The 18,932-nt window shown below is 49.0% G+C and overlaps 6 protein-coding genes across 6 annotated transcripts; 3 read left to right on the top strand and 3 right to left on the bottom strand.

Annotated features, from left to right (window-relative positions):
* Nucleotides 1–2,372: 2,372 nt before the first annotated feature.
* On the top strand, nt 2,373–3,205 carry PGRI_061800 (putative glutamine-serine rich protein MS8; the record flags this gene model as incomplete). The annotated part of the gene is made up of 3 exons (XM_040793894.1): nt 2,373–2,498; nt 2,621–3,018; nt 3,097–3,205. 3 exons carry the CDS (start codon nt 2,373–2,375, stop codon nt 3,203–3,205), a joined length of 633 nt encoding a protein of 210 aa, XP_040648749.1.
* Nucleotides 3,206–3,582: 377 nt separating this feature from the next.
* On the bottom strand, nt 3,583–4,494 carry PGRI_061790 (uncharacterized protein; the record flags this gene model as incomplete). The annotated part of the gene is made up of 1 exon (XM_040793893.1): nt 3,583–4,494. One exon carries the CDS (start codon nt 4,492–4,494, stop codon nt 3,583–3,585), a length of 912 nt encoding a protein of 303 aa, XP_040648748.1.
* A 510-nt stretch (nt 4,495–5,004) lies between these two features.
* Nucleotides 5,005–7,677, top strand: PGRI_061780 (putative APSES transcription factor (MbpA); the record flags this gene model as incomplete). Its single annotated transcript, XM_040793892.1, has 3 exons — nt 5,005–5,238; nt 5,288–6,947; nt 6,998–7,677. The coding sequence occupies 3 exons, from the start codon at nt 5,005–5,007 to the stop codon at nt 7,675–7,677; spliced, it is 2,574 nt and encodes an 857-aa protein (XP_040648747.1).
* Nucleotides 7,678–8,060: 383 nt separating this feature from the next.
* Nucleotides 8,061–12,776, top strand: PGRI_061770 (Glycoside hydrolase, superfamily; the record flags this gene model as incomplete). The annotated part of the gene is made up of 5 exons (XM_040793891.1): nt 8,061–8,158; nt 8,225–8,489; nt 8,563–8,943; nt 9,002–9,623; nt 9,946–12,776. The coding sequence occupies 5 exons, from the start codon at nt 8,061–8,063 to the stop codon at nt 12,774–12,776; spliced, it is 4,197 nt and encodes a 1,398-aa protein (XP_040648746.1).
* Nucleotides 12,777–12,909: 133 nt separating this feature from the next.
* PGRI_061760 (DUF890 domain protein) lies at nt 12,910–14,707 on the bottom strand (the record flags this gene model as incomplete). Its single annotated transcript, XM_040793890.1, has 10 exons — nt 12,910–13,338; nt 13,412–13,675; nt 13,721–13,811; nt 13,865–13,994; nt 14,045–14,118; nt 14,170–14,268; nt 14,328–14,338; nt 14,390–14,465; nt 14,527–14,574; nt 14,628–14,707. 10 exons carry the CDS (start codon nt 14,705–14,707, stop codon nt 12,910–12,912), a joined length of 1,302 nt encoding a protein of 433 aa, XP_040648745.1.
* A 437-nt stretch (nt 14,708–15,144) lies between these two features.
* Nucleotides 15,145–16,898, bottom strand: PGRI_061750 (Major facilitator superfamily domain, general substrate transporter; the record flags this gene model as incomplete). Its single annotated transcript, XM_040793889.1, has 4 exons — nt 15,145–16,145; nt 16,200–16,268; nt 16,318–16,558; nt 16,611–16,898. 4 exons carry the CDS (start codon nt 16,896–16,898, stop codon nt 15,145–15,147), a joined length of 1,599 nt encoding a protein of 532 aa, XP_040648744.1.
* Nucleotides 16,899–18,932: the final 2,034 nt, after the last annotated feature.

Genomic DNA, 18,932 nt, shown 5'->3' with positions numbered 1-18,932 from the left:
CTATTCGCTTGCCATGTCGGTCAGCAATCAGGAATCGGGAGCAGGCAAATGAGGAAAATGCAATCTCTGTCGATCATGGTACATTTATGGGGTATGGGCCCGCAGAAAACGCGAGAACCCCCGTGGGGAAAGGAAAGTTTCAGTGACTTCGGAATGGTACGGTGTTTCTGCGATAAACGCAGATGCAAGGTAAGTCATATCTGGGTACTTCGCAGTCTATCTTCTACAGACATCTTTGTACTTCTCCGACGTTGGTATTGGAATTTTTCTTAAGAACATGTTGTATACTCTCTTCTGAGGTGCAAAAGGAGGGGAAAGTACCATGTAAGCCTTGACATACTCCGCATCCTTCGGGTGGAAATTAAAATGGAGAAAAAGGTCGGAGTCCATAATACTCCGTTGCCGGCCCTTTGAACTTCCATAAGCCTATATGATAAGCCCTTGTCAGTTCCAAGGTTTCGGTTTAAGTACTTTATTCTGCTGGTTTCTTGTCCTCAATAAGGTAAAGCTCTAGACTTTGGACTTTTCACTGGACCTACATAATAGCTACTCCCGAGCACTCATAGTGAGACAGATTAACCTTTGATTCCGTGGCTTGGCAGGGCTTCTCTGAAGTAAGACTTTTTCGATAGATTGCCAAGCATTAGACAGTGCGTGTACGGAGTAGTGATTGGCTTATTGCTACGGAGTACTTAGTAAGTACTTAGTACTTCCCGTTTGCGCTCGAGAAAAATACATGTAATGATCCGTATGGAATTAAGACCGGTTCAAGTTCTCAGCATTGCATTGACTTGTAGCCCTTACAGCCAACTCGCCTATTGTCGTTTTTACGTTCCTTTCTGATCTTTGTTCTATGCAACTTTCGTCAACCGTCTTTCTATTCGAGTTATTAAAATACAGTTGTAAAATATATCTAGAATATCAAAAACTGAGGGGAAAAGAGAAAATCTAGGAAAAAAGAAAAAAAAGAAAAAGAAATGCTCACACCCGGGATCGATCCGGGGATCTTTCGTTAAGACTTATTTAAAGTACGAGACGAACGCCTTACCACTAGGCCATGCGAGCTAATTGTTGGAAAACAAGAAATTCTCATTCTATATGAATATATCAATAGTATCCAAAATAGAGACTTGCGTCCCAACAGGAGGTAGAGTGCTTGAGCATTAAATAGTATTTTGCAAAAGATTCATGGATATTGTTGGCTTGTGCTGACATATCCTATGAGAAATCCGCCTTAGCTAAACACTTCATAACGTGATGTTTCTTTTTCAAGGATCAAGACCAAAACTGTCTGACAGGCGCTTTGTGCGATATCCACACCAAACCCTGCGTACCGAAACAAGCTATTGTTGGGTTCGAAAAAGAGAAGGAAAAAAAAGCGGGCCAGATTTGGAAAATGCTATTCAAGATGCCCAGGTAAAATGTGTTATCATAGAACACTGTAATACTCCAAGTCAGTCTGATTTTATCCACACCCGTCAAATATATATCACCATTTCCAACTACATATATCCCTGCCAACATTACCCCTTCTTGCATACAAAAACCATCATTAAATGGATAATCTACGAGAGAATTCAAATAAACCAACACAAAATGCAATAACCCGCTGCCTGAGGCACAGCAAGCAATCTCCTAGGTACAGATCAGAGTCGTCAGCTATAGTCTGATCAAGTGCATATCATGTAGCCCACATATAACGCTTAAAACCCGCCTAATCCGCCCCAACACGACCCAATATGACCCAATATAACCCAATACCATCAATTCGGGGTACATATTCAATAGTTTAACCGTTAATAGCCACTAGCATAGCATACTAAGGCATAAATTGATATGGAGTTGCCATCACGTATTCGTTCCCCTCAGTTGGCATCTCCACCCATCTAATTAACGAGATCCGAGATCCCAGTTCTTGTCTACAGTACCGATGAATGTCATGGTGTATAGTCGATTCTATCGCCACTCAAGTCTCTTTGATCTATAAATATTACCAAATCAGGAATGCTCCTCGGTTCCTTGCAGCAGCCTGTCAAATGCGGGTCGACCGTCTTGGCATTGACTGGCTTCTGCATAAATGCCGAATGCCAAATGCCATAGAGGTCCACAATCAAACAAGTAGAGACATATTATTTGTCTACCTAGTCCAGCTGAAAGGTAAAGCCACATCTCAAGATGACAAGGAGGCTGTGTCGATGAACCCCCCTATGAGGCGGTGCTCAATTTCCCGCTCAGCCCGCTTGCCCCGCTGGTGCCGTGTATTTATTGTCAGGTCATCCCCAGATCTCACCTTCAGCTCATCCTTAGTATTTCCTACATACATATCCCTCTTAATACTTACCGAACCAACTTTCATAACCTCTGAGATCAATATGTCGTACGGTGGACCCCCGCAAAACCAATACGGCGGCGGTGCCGGTTACTATGACCAGCAAGGCCAAGGATACCCCCCTCAGGGTCATTCTCCTCAACCACAGCAAGGCTATTACCCACCAGAGGTGAGTCTACACAATAAGCACATAACCTACCGCCACATAGAACCGAGTCGCACAGCGCTCAAACTTCACTCTCCTCTCGCATTCGTACCGCGGCCGTACATAACTAACTTTCCGCGCTACAGGGCCAGCAGGCTTACGGCCAGCCTCAGTATGGTCAGCCCCAATATGGCCAGCACCCAGGACCTTATGATCAACATGGTGGCCAGGGCTACCCCCCACAGCCCCAGCAGGGCCAGTACCCTCCCCATGATCGCGGCCACTCGCCCTATCCTCCCCAGCAACAGCAGTACCCGCAAGGTGGTGGTGCGAGCTCCGAGTACTATGGCGGCGCACCCCCGTACCAGCAACAGCCAGGACAGCCTGGTCCTGTAGGACAGGAGGGCGACAGGGGCCTCGGGTCTACGCTGCTCGGTGGCGCGGCTGGTGGTTTCATGGGTAACAAGCTTGGCCATGGCATGCTCGGTACTGCGGGCGGTGCTGTTCTGGGTGCTGTTGGTATGAACATGGCAACTAATAAGCTGTGAGTTTTGTCCTTTGCACTATCTCTTTTTTTGGTCTTTTGGTTGAGACGAGACTGACTGTTCGTACTCTGGTTTAGTGGGAAGGAGGCTAAGAAGCACAAGAAAGATAAGAAGCATAAAAAGGACAAGAAGCACAAGAAGAAGGGCTCGAGCTCGAGCTCCAGTTCCTCGTCTGATAGCGACTAGTTGATCTCGCCTGTTTTGGACTGGATATGATGACTGGTTTTGTCCTTCCAAGTTTGTATACCCTGCCTTTTTCTCTACTGCTTTTTTCCCGTCCGGTAGCGCTCGACCCTTTTGGACTTTTCGTCTTGGGCGACTCGAGGACCTTTATGCGTTACGTCTATATGCATTTGTATTCTTAATGAGATGAAAGCTCATCAACAAAGTTGAATTATTGAATCATGCAATTATGTCTTATTTGGTTAGATATCCTGGAGTGCTTGTTAGCCTGAATTTCTGCCCGATGGATAGTCCTTTGTTTCAGTTCATAGCGCGTGAACATGGGACCAGGGCCATGAGTGGATTTCAAATCATGTATTATTACATTGGGTATTATTCTTTTATTGAGAGGTTTGACGCGCCTCGGCCTTGTCTTCCTTCGCCTGGATTGGCTGTTTGAAAAAGGCCTCTGGGTCGATGCTACTGTCCAGACTGAAGGACAGTTTGGGGATTGGTTTTGGTGAATCCCAAATAAAGCGCCACTTTTGTGATATCGGATTCCAGTACTGTCGTGGCACAAGAGCAGAAAGGCGTCTCCATTGACGACGCATAAGCCGGAATGTAATTGTATGTGGTCGACCGTTGGCATATGCCGCAAAGGTGGTACCCTTTTCAGGACCCCTAGCCAGCAACTGGAAGAGCTCACCACTAGACTTGGTCTCAGACCTGGTCTGGGAAATCTGGGGAGTTGAACCCCTTCTTTTGACAGGCTCCCATGGCACATTCCCCGATATAAGTCCCTCAAGCACCTGGAGGTCCTTCTCTGGCAATGGAGGAAGGAGACTGCTCAATGTGGCGTTGTACCATTTTCTCCGAATATTTTTCTTCCGAGATTGGCACACTTCTTTGCCCCAGCTGTCCTGCTTGGGGATTGGGGGTTCCAATTGTTTGATCAAGGGCCTGATGCGGACTGATGCAACCACTGTGTTCTGCATCTGAGAGGCTGCGAGACTTTTCACGATAGCTGATGGTTCCCAGCCATCACTGAAATCAGTAGGCCGGGAGATTAGCTCCTTGAGAGCCGTAGAATCATTGGGGATTTCCGGCGTTAACATTTTTGCCAGGAGCTCATGTCGCCGTCTCCCAGTGCGACCATATGACAGTAATAACACCTTCTCGAGAGGCCGTGAATAGCCTTCATTTGCTCGTCGTAGAACTGATAAGGCATTTCTTGCCGCGTGAACCGCCTGAGGACCAGCCTTCGGAGAACGGGAGGAAGCAGTACGATATCGGGAGATGATATGGTCTTTCATGTAGTTGCGGGCGATGGGGTCAGGTAGATAGGTACATTCGCGCAACGTAGCGCGAAATAAATGGCGCCATTGCTGTGGTGTTGAGAGATTGTGGAGCCAATGCTGAGGTTGTGGTCTGGCCATTAGGAATATTCACTTTAATGTAATCGAGAATGGCCAAAAAAAAATAGAAAGCCCAAACCGGAGAAACGCGAAATCCTTGGCGAAATGCGTGTCACGGGAACTCCGACGCGCCATTTTCGCCGTCTTTCCCCCCAAACCCCGCGAACATTGACTTACCTTGCATTGTACCTCGGATCTTACTATCTCAATTTCTATTTGACACCACTTTCGGTCGCTCTGTGGCCTTGAATGGTATTTGGTCTGGCCTGCGGTTCCCCTCCAGAGGGTTAGCCACGCGCCTCCTTGAGCTCGCGTCATTCCAATCGGCATCCGGTATCTCCCTCCTTGCTACTTGGTCTACCCTATCATTACCCGATTTGTTGGTTAACATTTCCTGAAAGGTTCAGCATGTCATACTCACAGGGCAGCGCAGGGTCGAATGGAATGGCATACAACATGTTGAATGCCTCGCAATCCCTCAATTCCACCCCTCGCGCAACTCCTCCACCCCCGAAAGGATCTCAGATGTCCTCTTTCGGTTACCCCAGCGGACTCGCACGAAGCTTTAGTGGGTATGATGGAGCCAACGACTATGGGTCGGTAATGTCATATCAGGAGGAGTACAAACCACAGATTTACCGAGTTCGTGGTCTTTTTCCACACCCCCAGGGCATAGCACTGATCAAACTAGGCTGTCTACTCTAATGTCGCTGTTTATGAGATGGAAGTGAATGGTGTCGCTGTTATGAAACGTCGATCCGATTCATGGTTGAACGCTACGCAAATTTTGAAAGTCGCCGGTGTTGTGAAAGCGAGACGAACAAAAACCCTCGAGAAAGAAATCGCGGCTGGTGAACACGAGAAGGTACAAGGTGGTTACGGGAAATATCAGGGGACGTGGGTCAACTATCAACGAGGCGTCGAACTCTGTCGAGAGTACCACGTCGAAGAATCACTCCGGCCACTGCTCGAGTACGACATGTGCCCTGACGGCTCTGGAACTCCTGCCCAGGGATCGATGATAGATACACCCACCAAAGAACAAGCGATGGCCGCGCAGCGCAAGCGGCTTTATAATGGCGGGGAGAATCGCAGCGCATCACAGCCGCAGCAGGGAACTTTCTTCCAGAATATCTCACGAACAGCCGCAACCGCTGTTAATGCCCTCAGCAAAGCACGCTTCGACTCTCCCAGCTCCAACAGTCGTCGACCCAGCATGGCTCGCAAACCCTCACAGCAGATGAGCAGCCAGGAATCCGGGCTTGCGTTCAGCAGCCAGCAGAGCATGTACAGCATGTCCGACAGTGGGTTTGGCAGCCTGCAAAACCGGTACCAGGTACAGGATGACACCGATGATCTTACGGAACCTCCGCGCAAACGCATGCGCTCCACTTCGCATCAGGGCCCACCTATTGGTCTCACTCGAGAACCATCCAATCTATCCATGCACGAACCCACACCCACAGAACCTAACGACTCATTTTATCAAGATATGGACCTTCCTCCCCCTCCCATGGATGATGGCTCGAAACGCGGCGTCGAGTCCCTTGCGCCTGCTTCTACTCCTGAGAGATTCCAGAAGATGAAGCTCATTATGACATTGTTCCTCGATAAACGGACAAAAGACTTTACGAACCACCCGGCCTTGCTGCAGTTGACTGGCGATGATCTTGAAATCCCTCTGGATGAGTACCGAAACAATGCCCTGCACTGGGCAGCCATGCTCGCCCGCATGTCACTGCTCAATGCGTTAGTAGCCAAGGGTGTCAGTATCTCGCGAGTTAACGGTGCCGGAGAAACCGCCCTGCAAAAATCTGTGGGCACTCGGAATAACCTCGATTATCGAAGCTTCCCGCGTTTGCTGCAGGTGTTGGCCCCTACCATTGACATGGTGGATTACAGCGGACGTACCATCCTTCACCACATCGCCATGATGGCTGCGACCGGTGGCGGTGGACATGTCTCCGCAAAGCATTATCTAGAAGCCCTTCTTGAGTTTATTGTACGACATGGAGGTATGGCCCCAAGTGCGAATGGAGACCATGCATCAAATGGGAACTCTGGCGGTGAAGTCATCTCTTTGGGACGATTCATCTCTGAGATTGTCAACCTCCGCGATGATCAGGGTGACACGGCCCTTAATCTGGCAGGTCGTGCGCGCTCAGTTCTTGTCCCGCAACTCCTGGAAGTGGGTGCCGATCCTCACATTCCCAACCATACTGGCCTCCGACCTGCAGATTACGGTGTTGGTGTCGACATGGTCAATGGAAACTCTCAATCTCAACAAGCGGCCAATCGGAATGACACATTCATTGATCAATTGGCGAAGTCAAAGAAAGAGATTCTTGATGGTAAGTGTCTCCCCTCCAACCATCTTCATTTTTGTTAACATTAAGTCTAGCGGCAATGTCCCAAATCAGTGCAATGGTCGAAGAAACCCTTGGGGGAATTGACCGAGAGTTGGCTGCGAGCTTGGCACAAAAACAAGAAAGTTTCGATCACTGGCATACGAAGATTCGCGAGTCTGCCAAAGCTCGGCAGATCGAACAGAAACAATATGATGAGCTCAGACGCAAGGGTTCTGAGCGTGTGGAACTAGAACGGCGCATCAAGAATCTGGAGCGTTCGTCTGAGGGTCTGTTGGTAACAGTGCAGAACACACCAGGACTGGACGCGACCAAGACGGTTGTTGTGGGTGATGCTGACAGAGATTCTGGTGTTGATATCGCGACTTTTGACGCCCTATTCCCCGAGGGTTTCGACCCAGCGTCCGGGTTTTCAGAACAGCAAGTCGCTTTCCTGGCTTCATTGCCAGCAACAGACCTGCTTAGACGCCAGGCGCAATGCTACAAAGAATTCAATGGAGGGATACTAGCTGAAGTTGATAGCCTGAAAGCGAAGAACGCAGTTCTTGGTCAGAACTACCGTCGCATGGTGATGGCATGCACGGGATGGACAGCAGAGCAAGTGGATGAAGCCGCGGAGGGGCTCACGCAGTGCGTCAAGGAACTGAATGACAATCCTGTCCCTGAGGATGAAGCCATTGAGATCCTGATGCGGGATCGCGGGCAGGACTGGTAGTTCTGATGTGTTGCATTATTCTCTGAGCGTTTGGGCGGCTTGTTTGGACGGCGTTGCTTCACTTGTACACAAATACCCTGGTGGCATGCATCCATGCCCGTTGGCACATGTCTTGTTATTTATGTGAAATGCAATTGTACAATTATCGGTCTTGGCTGCACATGTAGGCTAAATGTGAGATTAGCCGGTGGAAGGGCTGGGCTTGGTGGCTTGAAGCCCCCTGTTAGTTGCCAAGCTGGATATTTACCCCATCCCCCGCGTTTTGCTTACTGCATTTTTGGGTAAATAGCCTGACGGATAAGTACTTATAGTCATACGTAGCACCTCCAAAATAACTCTTGTAGACATTATTGTAGTTTTTGACTATTCCATCACCGGACAATATGGATACCGGATTCTTGCACGTGAAAGGCGATACTATCGTTGACGGCAATGGGGAGGGGGTTGTCATGAGAGGAGCTGCCCTTGGAGGATGGATGAAGTATGCAGAGAATCAAATTGCTATATGCTATAGTATTTCCTTGTTCCCAAACTGACAATTTTGAAGTATGGAGAACTTCATCACAGGCTTCGCAGGCCACGAAGCCCAGCACCGCGCCGCCATGCGTCGAGTCCTAGGACAAGAGAAATACGAATTCTTTTTCGATAAATGGCTCGAGTACTTCTTCACCGAGGCGGATGCCAAATTCTTCGCCGAACTAGGTCTGAACTGTCTGCGTCTGCCTTTCAACTACCGCCACTTCGAGGACGATATGAACCCGCGTGTGTTGAAGGAATCAGGGTTCAAGCACTTGGACCGAGTTGTCGACCTGGTAAGTCTTTCGCATATCTCTCTACATAGAGTGGGTAGTACCAGGAAACAGGCTAATTATAATGGCCGTATAGTGCGCAGCACACGGTATCTATACCATCCTGGACATGCACGCCGTCCCAGGTGGCCAGAACCCAGATTGGCACTCCGACAATCCCACCGCATATGCCGCTTTCTGGGATTACAAGGACCACCAAGACCGGACTATTTGGCTCTGGGAACAAATCGCCACCAGATACAAGAATAATCCTTGGGTTGCTGGGTACAACCCGCTCAACGAGCCATGCGATCCCGAGCATGTGCGGCTGCCCGCATTCTATGCTCGTGTTGAAAAGGCGATTCGCAAGATTGACCCAGATCATATCCTGTGGCTAGATGGGAATACATTCGCAATGGAATGGAAGGGATTCAACGAGGTGTTGCCGAACTGCGTGTATGCCATGCATGATTACTCGGTGAGTTTTGCATTTATTTCCCGTGAGAATAAGAAGTATTCTAATACGATATCTCTAGTCAATGGGTTTCCCCACCGGCGATCGGTACAAGGGCACAGACGAACAAAAAGAACGCCTTGAACGCGTGTACCTGCGCAAAGCACAGTTCATGAGCGAGAACAAGACCCCCGTATGGAACGGGGAGTTCGGTCCTGTCTATGCGGACCAGGTATTCGACGTCGATGCCGAGACTGTAAACCAGGAGCGATACAATCTCCTCGGTGACCAGCTGCGCATTTACGATAAGTATAACATCAGCTGGTCGATCTGGCTCTACAAGGACATTGGTCTGCAGGGTATGATCTATACTAATCCTGAAAGCAAGTGGAACAAGACGCTCAAGCCATTCCTGGACAAGAAGAGGGCCTTCTGGCTTGATAAATGGGGCCGTCGGCCTCAGTCTGAGCCTGAGGCGGCTTTGAGGCCTTTGCTCGACTGGATTGACCGTGTTAGTCCTACTGCTAAGGATACTTATCCCACCTCGTGGAATACGGAGTTGCACGTCATGCGGAGTGTCTTTTACACTTTCTTGGCAGCTTCGTTCGTGGATGAGTTTGCTGAATTGTTTAGAGGAAGCAGTGAGAAGGATTTGGAAGAGTTGGCTAGGAGTTTCCACTTTGAGGCTTGTGTGCAGAGAGAGGGTTTGAATCGCATACTCAAGGACCATGCACACTCGTCCCATTGATTTTGAATAACAGTCAGCTTAATATAGCATATTATAACAAATTGGACACCCATGACTTGATTTTTGTGCCCTAAACCGTTGACGTGGGGAGAGAGGCTTGATTAATAATAGATGTGATGCTCTATAAGCAGAGCGTGGCATTAATTTCGTACCTGACAACACCGGGACTTCCTTGTAATACCACGCACTTATGTTATCCACACACTATCGATAAGCCCGAAAAATCGAAAAAGATCGCGGGGCACATTTTCGACTTCAAGATCATTAAAGGTTACTAGAGGGATTTGACATGGCTGAATCTCCTGTGTACCCGTCCAATTTGGACAGCATCTTTGATGCCAGTTCACCTCTCAAGGACCGTATCGATCCAATCCGATTGACGTCAGACAACATCCTCCCGATCCTCAATCTGCCCCTCAGTCACAAGGTGCTGGGTCACGATGCCTCAGAAGAGTCTCTTGCACAGGTTGCAAGCGGCGAGATCTCATATACTACCTTCGTTGCCGATCAGGCCCGCGCCGCCCTTAAGTCTAGCGATGACTTGACCACCGAACAAAAGCAATCGCAACTCCTGCACCTTGGACTAGCCGCCTTGTTCAGCTTCCTGCAGTCTAACGTCACTGGCCCTCCCCTCGAATACCGCTCAGCCGAAGCTGTGTTGCCTTCTAGCTTGCGAATCGAACCTACAACCCTGAAAGCCGTGCGGGCAAAGATCATCCGTGACCTAACCCTGGACGGAGAATATGCCTACAAGCTCACACCCAACCCTGAATTGTTTGCTGTCGCCAAGGCTTTGTTGGCCGATGCGAGTAGCGAGGGACCGCTTGTGGCAACGACTGCGCGTATGCGTACCAACTTCCTTCACCAAAAGATGCTTTCTGAGGTCACGAGTACTCTCCAGGATGTGATCTACAAGGATGTTGAGATTCTGGACAAGGCTGAGCTGAACCCAGACGAGAGGAGTCGGTTCCTGCTGGAAAGGGCCACTATCCACACTCACCACGGGTTTGATGTCAAGGCACGGGAAGATATTGATCAGGCGGCCAAGGTGCGGAGGTTCGAGTTCGCGCTGACTGGAAAGATGGGCAAGCGCACAAAATTCCAAGACCGTGATATCAGTCAGTTGGTCGTGTTGGCCAAGAGTGCTGATGAGATCCCACAATCTTCGGAGCCTTCTGGACCTAAGAACTTGAATTTGGACGACGACACCCTTCTTGAGGCCATCTCTTTCTCAGACCAAAAGCCCGACGAACAATCCCTGGCAATTCAGGATAAGGTTTCCGCAACTTTGGATGCCATTGATGCCAATAACCAGCCCATTCTTCACCCCGTTGACTCTGCTCTCCTACTCGCACTTGCATCTGCCATTACTAACACCTCACCCGAGAACGGCCTTACCCGAGAGGAGACAAACCCGTACGCCACTCGAGTGCTCGATGGCGGCAGCTCCAACTGGCAGATCTATACCCAAGCACTTCTCGTCCGCAGTCGGGTAGAGGGATACCGTTCCCGTACTGTTGAGAGAGCTGTGCTGCAGATGCAGGCTTTGGTCGACCAGGTCATTGCGGACACCGCAACTAGCGACGACGCAGCTCAGAATGAATCAGGCGACCCTACAACCTTCCTGCCACGCCCTGAGCAATCCGAGTCTGCCCCGGCCGCTGACCGACTCGAGCACATCTGGATCTTGAACTTCTCAACACGCTGGAGCCTCGAGGCCGAGCTTGCCAAGCGCTGGGTTGATCTCGGTGGTCTGCGCACCGCGCTCGAGATCTACGAGAGACTGCACATGTGGGCCGAGGCAGCGCTTTGCTACGCCGCCACCGAGCGCGAAGACAAGGCGAAGAACGTCATCCGCCGCCAGCTTTACCAAGCCACCGGCCCAGATGAAAATGATGAAAATGAGCAATTTAACGGACCAGAGCGGTCACCACTGCCAGTAGATGCCCCACGTCTGCTCTGTATCATGGGAGATATCGACAAAGACGAAAAGATGTACGAGCGCGCCTGGGAGGTCTCCGGCGAGCGATACGCCCGCGCCCAGCGCTCTCTAGCCCGCCACTACCTCACCTCCACACCCCCGCAATTGGAAAAGGCCGAGGAAGCCTATAAGAAGAGTCTGCATATCAACCGTCTCAACCAGGGCGCATGGTTCGCTCTCGGCTGCGTGCAGCTCGAGCTCCAGAAATGGCAAGAAGCAACCGACACCTTCACCCGCACTGTGCAACTCGATGACACCGACGGCCAGGCCTGGAGTAACCTTGCCGCCGCGATGCTACGCATGCCCGACCCCGAGCCCGCCCCAGAGGTGATCGACGATTCCACCGGCGAGGTCTCCGTCGCCGAAGTCGATCCCCACAAGCGCAAGCGCGAGGCCCTATCAGCCCTCCAGCGCGCAGCGCAACTCAAGGGCACTGACGCCCGCATTTGGGATAACGTCCTGACAGTCGCAGCGTCCATCCCACCGCCGGAAACACCATTCCGTGAAGTGATCACCGCGCAGAAGCGCATCATTGAGCTTGCTGGCCCGAAGCAGGGCGAGAAGTGTGTCGATGTGGCGATCTTGGGCATGCTCGTTGATTTCCTGAACGTGGCGTTCGAGTATGAGGACTTACTTATTCGCACTGACGATCCATCTGAAGCCCCGATTGTCCGCACCGGTACTATCCCCGGTCAGATCATCTCGCTGGTTGATCAGAATGTCGTCCCGCTTATCACGCACTCTTCGGTGCTGTGGCAGATTGTTGCTCGCGTTGAAGTCTTCCGTGGTCGGCCTTCCAAGGCGTTCGAGTGTCACGAGAAGGCATGGCGCGCTACTGTTGCTGCTAATGCCCAGGGTGCTTTCCAGATGGGTGATGAGAAGCCCTGGCTCGAGGTTGTGAAGGCCACAGAGAAGCTTGTGAGGGATGGATATGCTAAGTTTGGTCCCATGGACCGTGAAGATCAGAAGGTTGAGGATGGCCAGGAGGCTGAGCTTGTCGCGAAGGACTGGCGGTTCAAGTCTCGAAGTGCCGTGAGAGGAATCATGGGCAAGGGAAAGGACTTCTGGGATGGCACGGAAGGCTGGGACCGCTTGAAGCAATTGCAGTCTGAGGTTACGGGAAATTAGTACATACAACCCCTTGATGCTGTTTATGAATCATAGAGATTAGCTGTGCAAATTTTTACAAAAGTCATATACCAAGTTCAACATTATCTTTCCTGTTGATAACAATAGAGGTTTTCCGAACAGATATATGGAATCATTTTGATTCCAACTTCCTCTTCACCATCCCACAAAAGCTCTCGAACAAGACAGTGTCAGTCCCCTGCGCCCAGCGGACTAAAACCCTCACCTCTCTCTCATCCGGTTTCTGCCCCCGGACCAGCCGTATCTGCACACGTACTCCCAGCGCAACCTGGGCTGGAATCATCTTCAACTTAGCGGCACCCTCCTCACCGGCCAGTTTCATCTTCCGACGGGCGAATCTCGACCACACATTCTCACCAGCGAATCCCATCCCTGCCGAACGGGCCTGATCCCAAGACCAAAACCAAGGCAACGAGCTGAGTTCTGCATTTATTGTAGCAATGGCTGTGTCGATTGATGTATCAGGTGGTAGCGTGAATGTGAAATCTGAAGGGAAAGGCAAATGACTCTTCGGGCAACCGGGGATTCCCCGCGCAATATTCTATATCACTGGTTAGAAATGATACACAAAACACAAGCGTGAATTGAATAATAGATGGAAAAATTTGACTCACCATGGCTGGCCTTCTGTCTCCCCACGACCACGCTATAGCCCAGCGCTTCGTCTTGCTTCCCTGTTCGAACTCGGTGACTGCAAAATTGTGGTTCTCGTGCTTGAGCAGCATCTCAACGAGTACGTTGATGCTACTCAACTTGCCGAGCATGGACGTGTACCACTGGATGCGGTCACGTAGTTGGAGACTCTCTTCGATCATTTTCTTCACGAAAGCTATTTCTCCGCCGCTGGTCACCATTTCGACTTCGACGCCAGTGCAGGCCTTCATAAGTTAGTACGGTACAAGTAAGCATATAATGACACTCACCGAAAAGGGATCTCGTTCTTTCTGCTCAGCAGATTTCTTCAGATCCTCGGCCGAGGTGTAAAAGGGTGGGTTGCACATGGTGAAGTCGAGGCTAGTGAATAATCAGTTCATATTCTGGCAAGCCTTAACTCAGAGGAGAATCACGTTTGGCGGCCTAGCTTCTCTAACGGAAAGAGCGGTCCGTTGGGATCGGAATGTACTATCTGAATCCGTGATTCGAGATTGTTCAGGGCGACATTATGTTGGGAAGTGCGGATATTGTTTGAGTCGATATCTGTTGGGTTGATGAGTAGGTGACGAGAATCTTGAGACTCAAGAACGTACCTGTTGCTACGAAGTTCCACCGTGGTCGCGTCGCGCATCCTAGTAGGGGGTAGATACCGATGCATCCCGTTCCGCTTCACTTCGTCAGACATGATTCTGAACTTGGGATAAGACTTATTACATACATGTCGAGGCCCACGACCTCCCGATCTTGATCGTACCTCTCATACAGCCCTCCAGCGCTGGAGTCAAGGAGGTCTTGCAGCCAGAGGATATAGTTGAGTCTGTACTAGATGTCAGATACCTGCGTATGAGGTCCAAGCCGTCATTCGCGACGACATACCTATTTGGTACCTGGAAATCAAGTCAATACATGCTCATAAGATATGTTCCGTATCTACATACCGGTGGACACAATCGATCCTTGGGGATCTCGACTTTCAGGTGAAAATCTTGTTGTAGGAGGGTGGTGGTGAGTTGTCTGAATGGACGCAAATCAGATCCACTCTCGGGATGTCAGACATTAGAACCCTCTGACTTACCGGATGGCGGCTGGATCAGAAAAGTCCAGCTGGCCATTTGGGTTCAAGCTAGATTCGATTAGTGCTAATATTTCTGCCTGGAGAGAGGCTGTTTCACTTACTGCTTGGCGAAGTCGCGAGATTGCAGCGCCAAGGCTGCAAAATCAATGCCATTTTTGTAGAGACTTCGGGCAGATTCCATGATCAGGACTGGGGTTACTTTGTAGAGGTGATCAGTACTTGAGATGATTAGAATTAGAATATAGTTGGTAAACAAAAGAAAGCAAAGTTGACGGTGCAAGAGGGAAGTTGATGTTGGAAGGGGTTACGGAAGGCAAGAGCGGCCATGCGGAACCTTGCCCCGACGTCACAGAAATGGCCTTACAAAAAAAGTACAGCACAAGAAAGATAAAGTGAAAGATCACAAAAATGTAGCTATCATATTCAATTATCTTTTGTATGTGTAACTGAGTCAAAAATCAAAATAACCAAAAAGTATGAATGAGAAGTGAAATCATATATAAGCACCGCTCTTTACTGAAAATCCAAACTAAAGTCGTCAAGTCGTGATATGCTCATATATCCAAGTATGTACTTTCCCTTGTAATTCTAATTTCATCATTTTTGTATTGTCTTCTTTCAGACCGAGTTTTCCTTTCGAAGGCGCTCTTGACGTTCAAGACGCCATCCATAGCCCCACTTCATCTCAACTATGAGAAGAGGGATCATGGCAATGGTAATGCCAGCAAGCATGACAAATGCAAACTCGGCAGTGAGAGCATCAATGATAGGCTGAACAGCTGCGACACCAGCAGCACCAATCAAACATCTCATCAGGTTGTTGACTGCGGTTGCGCTGGCACTAGCACCGGGGTACAAGTCGATAACGAGGGCGCTATTAATGGTGAAGATAGCGGTAGAGCCATAGGCGATGATAAACTGAAGAATAATTGGGACAGCAAGGTGAGTGCGGAGGGACACTCCGTAGACCGCTACACAGACAATGAAGATAGCAGTGATCCACCAAGTGTTGCGCATGCGGGCGTACTCGATGGGAAAGTCGGGGTGACTCTTTGAGTTGATTCGAGTATCATTTGGAAGATTGTGCTGCTGGCAATATTCGCGCTCTGTTCGCTTGTGGTTGAAGTCCATTAGGTATCCGATTGTGTAGGAGCCGGTCATGCATCCGAAACCATTGCCGAGGAAGGTTAGGCCGACTTCTAGTGAGTTCAGGCCGTATGTTTTTTCAAATAGAGCGGATGTGGAGGAGGTTACCATCGACCAGACTGTGTAAACCATGCTGCCAAATAACAGGGTGATGAAGACATCCTTCTCGGCTAGGAAGGTAAGGGGTGATAGCACAGTCTTGAAGGTGACGTTGACTTTCTTTCCAGATGGGGTTGCGTCTTCCTGTGCATCCTTCTGTCCACAAATGGCGTAGATGATGGGCTTGTGGATGCCTTTGAGAGGAACGGTGCCGTTTCCAGCGATAGAACGGAGTGTTTCTGGGAGGAAGAACATGATAGAGAAAAGACTGATTCCGGATGCAATAGCCAAGAACCAAAAGATAGATCGGAACCCAAGGTACTGAGAGAGGATCCCACCGAATACTGGTCCAACTCCCTGGCCCAACATGCGGACTGGATAATGTCAGCTTAGAACATGGTAGTATACCTTTATAGCGGGTTACTTACCACCACCAAAGATACCAATCAAACTACCTCGCTCTGCTGAAGTGGTAATATCACCAATGACACCAGCACCTAGGCAAGTTAGTCAATGTACAAAATAGGAAGGATGAATATACCATACCAATTGAGATGGTAGCTGCACTTCCGGCTGCCTGTAACCCTCGGAAAACCATAAGTTCAGCATAGTTGGTAGAGACGGCTAAAGCGATGTTCGAAATAATGTAGACAGCAAATGTGCAGATGAAAATCACACGGCGGCCCACCACGTCTGAGAAAGAACCCCAAAAGCTCGGAGCAAGGCCTTGAACAATCATGTATATCGTGATTGTCAAGGTAGCTAGAGACATGGAGACATTGAGTTCCTGTATTGGATTTAGCAGACAGTAGTTAAATGTTTTATTCCAATTGACTAACCTCTGCAACATCCGAAAGCGCAGGGAAGTAGATATTTGAAGATAGTGGTGAGAAGATGGCAGCCAGGGAGACGATAATGACCATCAACAACTTGCGAGACCGAGGGAAGACATGATATGGTGGTGACGACAGGATATGGTTTTCAATGTTACTTGTCTCTGCTGGTGTTGATGGCACCGATAAGACTTTCTCATCTTGGGGCGGGAGGTTAGGGCTTGAGTTGACCGACTTGTCAGTGACTTCAGGGCCCTTGAGAGTTTCCGTTGAACTGAATTGGGACAAAGTCATGATGAAGAGTAATTATAGAATATAAAGGCAACTGGATATATCAACAGACACAAGCTATTGACAAGAGAAGAATATCTATGGCTTCATTCGGGCCAGACAGCTTTAGATATCTGGAAGATCAACATTGGAATGGAGGCACCCTTTTATATTTCAATTCTATCAATATCCCCCTATAGTACCTATTCAAAATTACAAACAAAATATTAGACCCATGCATCTGAGAGTCAACTAAACGTGCTCCACAGTGGGTTCGACCAAGGGGATCATTATACCATCCCCTTGGAGGTAGAGAGCGGCACGGATAGACAGATATGGTAAACCGGACGTCGCTCAATTTGACATGTATGGGTCATGATCCGCACTTGAAATACTCAAGGTTCTATTCCAGGATTCCCAAAAGCTTAGAGAATGAATTATGTCTCTCAGGCGGACGGCTGTGTGTCTATTGCGATATATCTTGATCTTGAAGGCTGACGTCTGCCCAGGGAAGGCGCATTCCTGAAGTCCCCCACGAGTGCCTGCTTGACTATGGGTAAATAGTGCTGATGCCTAAACTCATAGGGCAGATGCCAATACCAACTAGAATTTCTTCCGGACTCCATAAACGCATGTACCATGGAATTGATCTGCACAGCATGTGTAGCACACAGGCCCGGTTTTACCCTCAGGATTCGCAATCGGAGAAAAGATAGCGGGAAAGATCTGTTCGACATCTGCATACGCTCTCGGGGTTCAGCCCCGAGCATGTTTCGTATCCTAAAGTCCCCGAAAGTCTGCAGGATCAGAGATGCATGATTATCTGTTTAACATCTCCACTAATAGTTTCCAATTTAGGCCTTTCCAAAGTGGGTACATATCTCAATTGGGGGAAAAGAGAAGCTGAAACCCGATTTCTGACCTAGGGCCTCATTTTCTCCACGTGTGAATATCAGCCATTGCGATTAATATCAAGCAACTGCCAAGCTTCATCATTGTCCTAGTCAATATTGATCCAGAGGTGATTATTGGACAGAAAATGTCATTGACTTACGTGTACGTTTCCCCCTTGGTAATTGGTATAGGGGATGTTGGCCCTTGCTGCTCACAAGTCACCAATCGGGACCCGCAAAGGGGGGACTGCGTACCCCATACAGGGTTGAGCATCACACCCAATGAGTCTGCATTGTAATTTTAGATAAGTAATGTCATGCTAAATTACCACACTCTGTATATGGATAGGAGAAAGAATGCGTCGAGGACTTTCAGGACAAGGTTTACGCTAGAAAGGAGATGATCGACAGATTGAACGTCTTCTAAAAGTACGGAGTACTACATACATACGTAGGTACTATATACTATGCATAAATGGTCTTAATCTTTGTGTCGATCAGACCCACAAGATGCCCCCCCTATGCAAGCTTTTCTGAATACTATTCTTTCATGCCTTAGCAGGACGGACATCTAATCTTTCCATCTGACTCCACTGATGCGCCACGCGCAACACCCCTAGCAATCTTAGCGGAGCTGCCAAGAACTCATCGTCATCTACAATTGATCAGTAACTTGCACATCTCTTCGCAATCGAGAGTTATCTACACTTTCGGAGTGTTTATCCATCTCGGACCCAATCTTCAGCTCGGTTAAGGCTGGACAGGGCTGTCTACCCTATAAGGCTGATGCAACTTCCTGCCTTAGCAAACTGATACAATATCTTTGATGCCCAATGCCAAGCTTCTAGTTTCACCGCGAAAAAGGTCTCATATCGCCCTATCCGCCACACCCAAATGATGTCGATCATCTAAAACCCGATACCATCTCCGTTACGGAGTAGTACATGTTGGATGGTTTCATTTGTAAATTGACATATCAGCCCGAAGATGCCATAACCCCACTTCAAAACGATACAAGGGTCTGGACCCCTTGGCTGGAGTAGGGTTACAGCTTGATATCCAAGCCTTCCGTATCATAAATGGTATTTGTTGAACAAGGTTTTGGGAGAACTTCGGTCAGACTTGCTGGATGATGAAGTATCTGAGTGTATCCGGATCTGACAAG

Source organism: Penicillium griseofulvum (genome assembly GCF_001561935.1).
Source record: "Penicillium griseofulvum strain PG3 chromosome Unknown contig_95, whole genome shotgun sequence".
NCBI classification, from domain to species: domain Eukaryota; kingdom Fungi; phylum Ascomycota; class Eurotiomycetes; order Eurotiales; family Aspergillaceae; genus Penicillium; species Penicillium griseofulvum.
The sequence above is the reverse complement of the archived record's forward strand: the minus strand, read 5'-3'. Positions and strand labels throughout refer to the sequence as shown.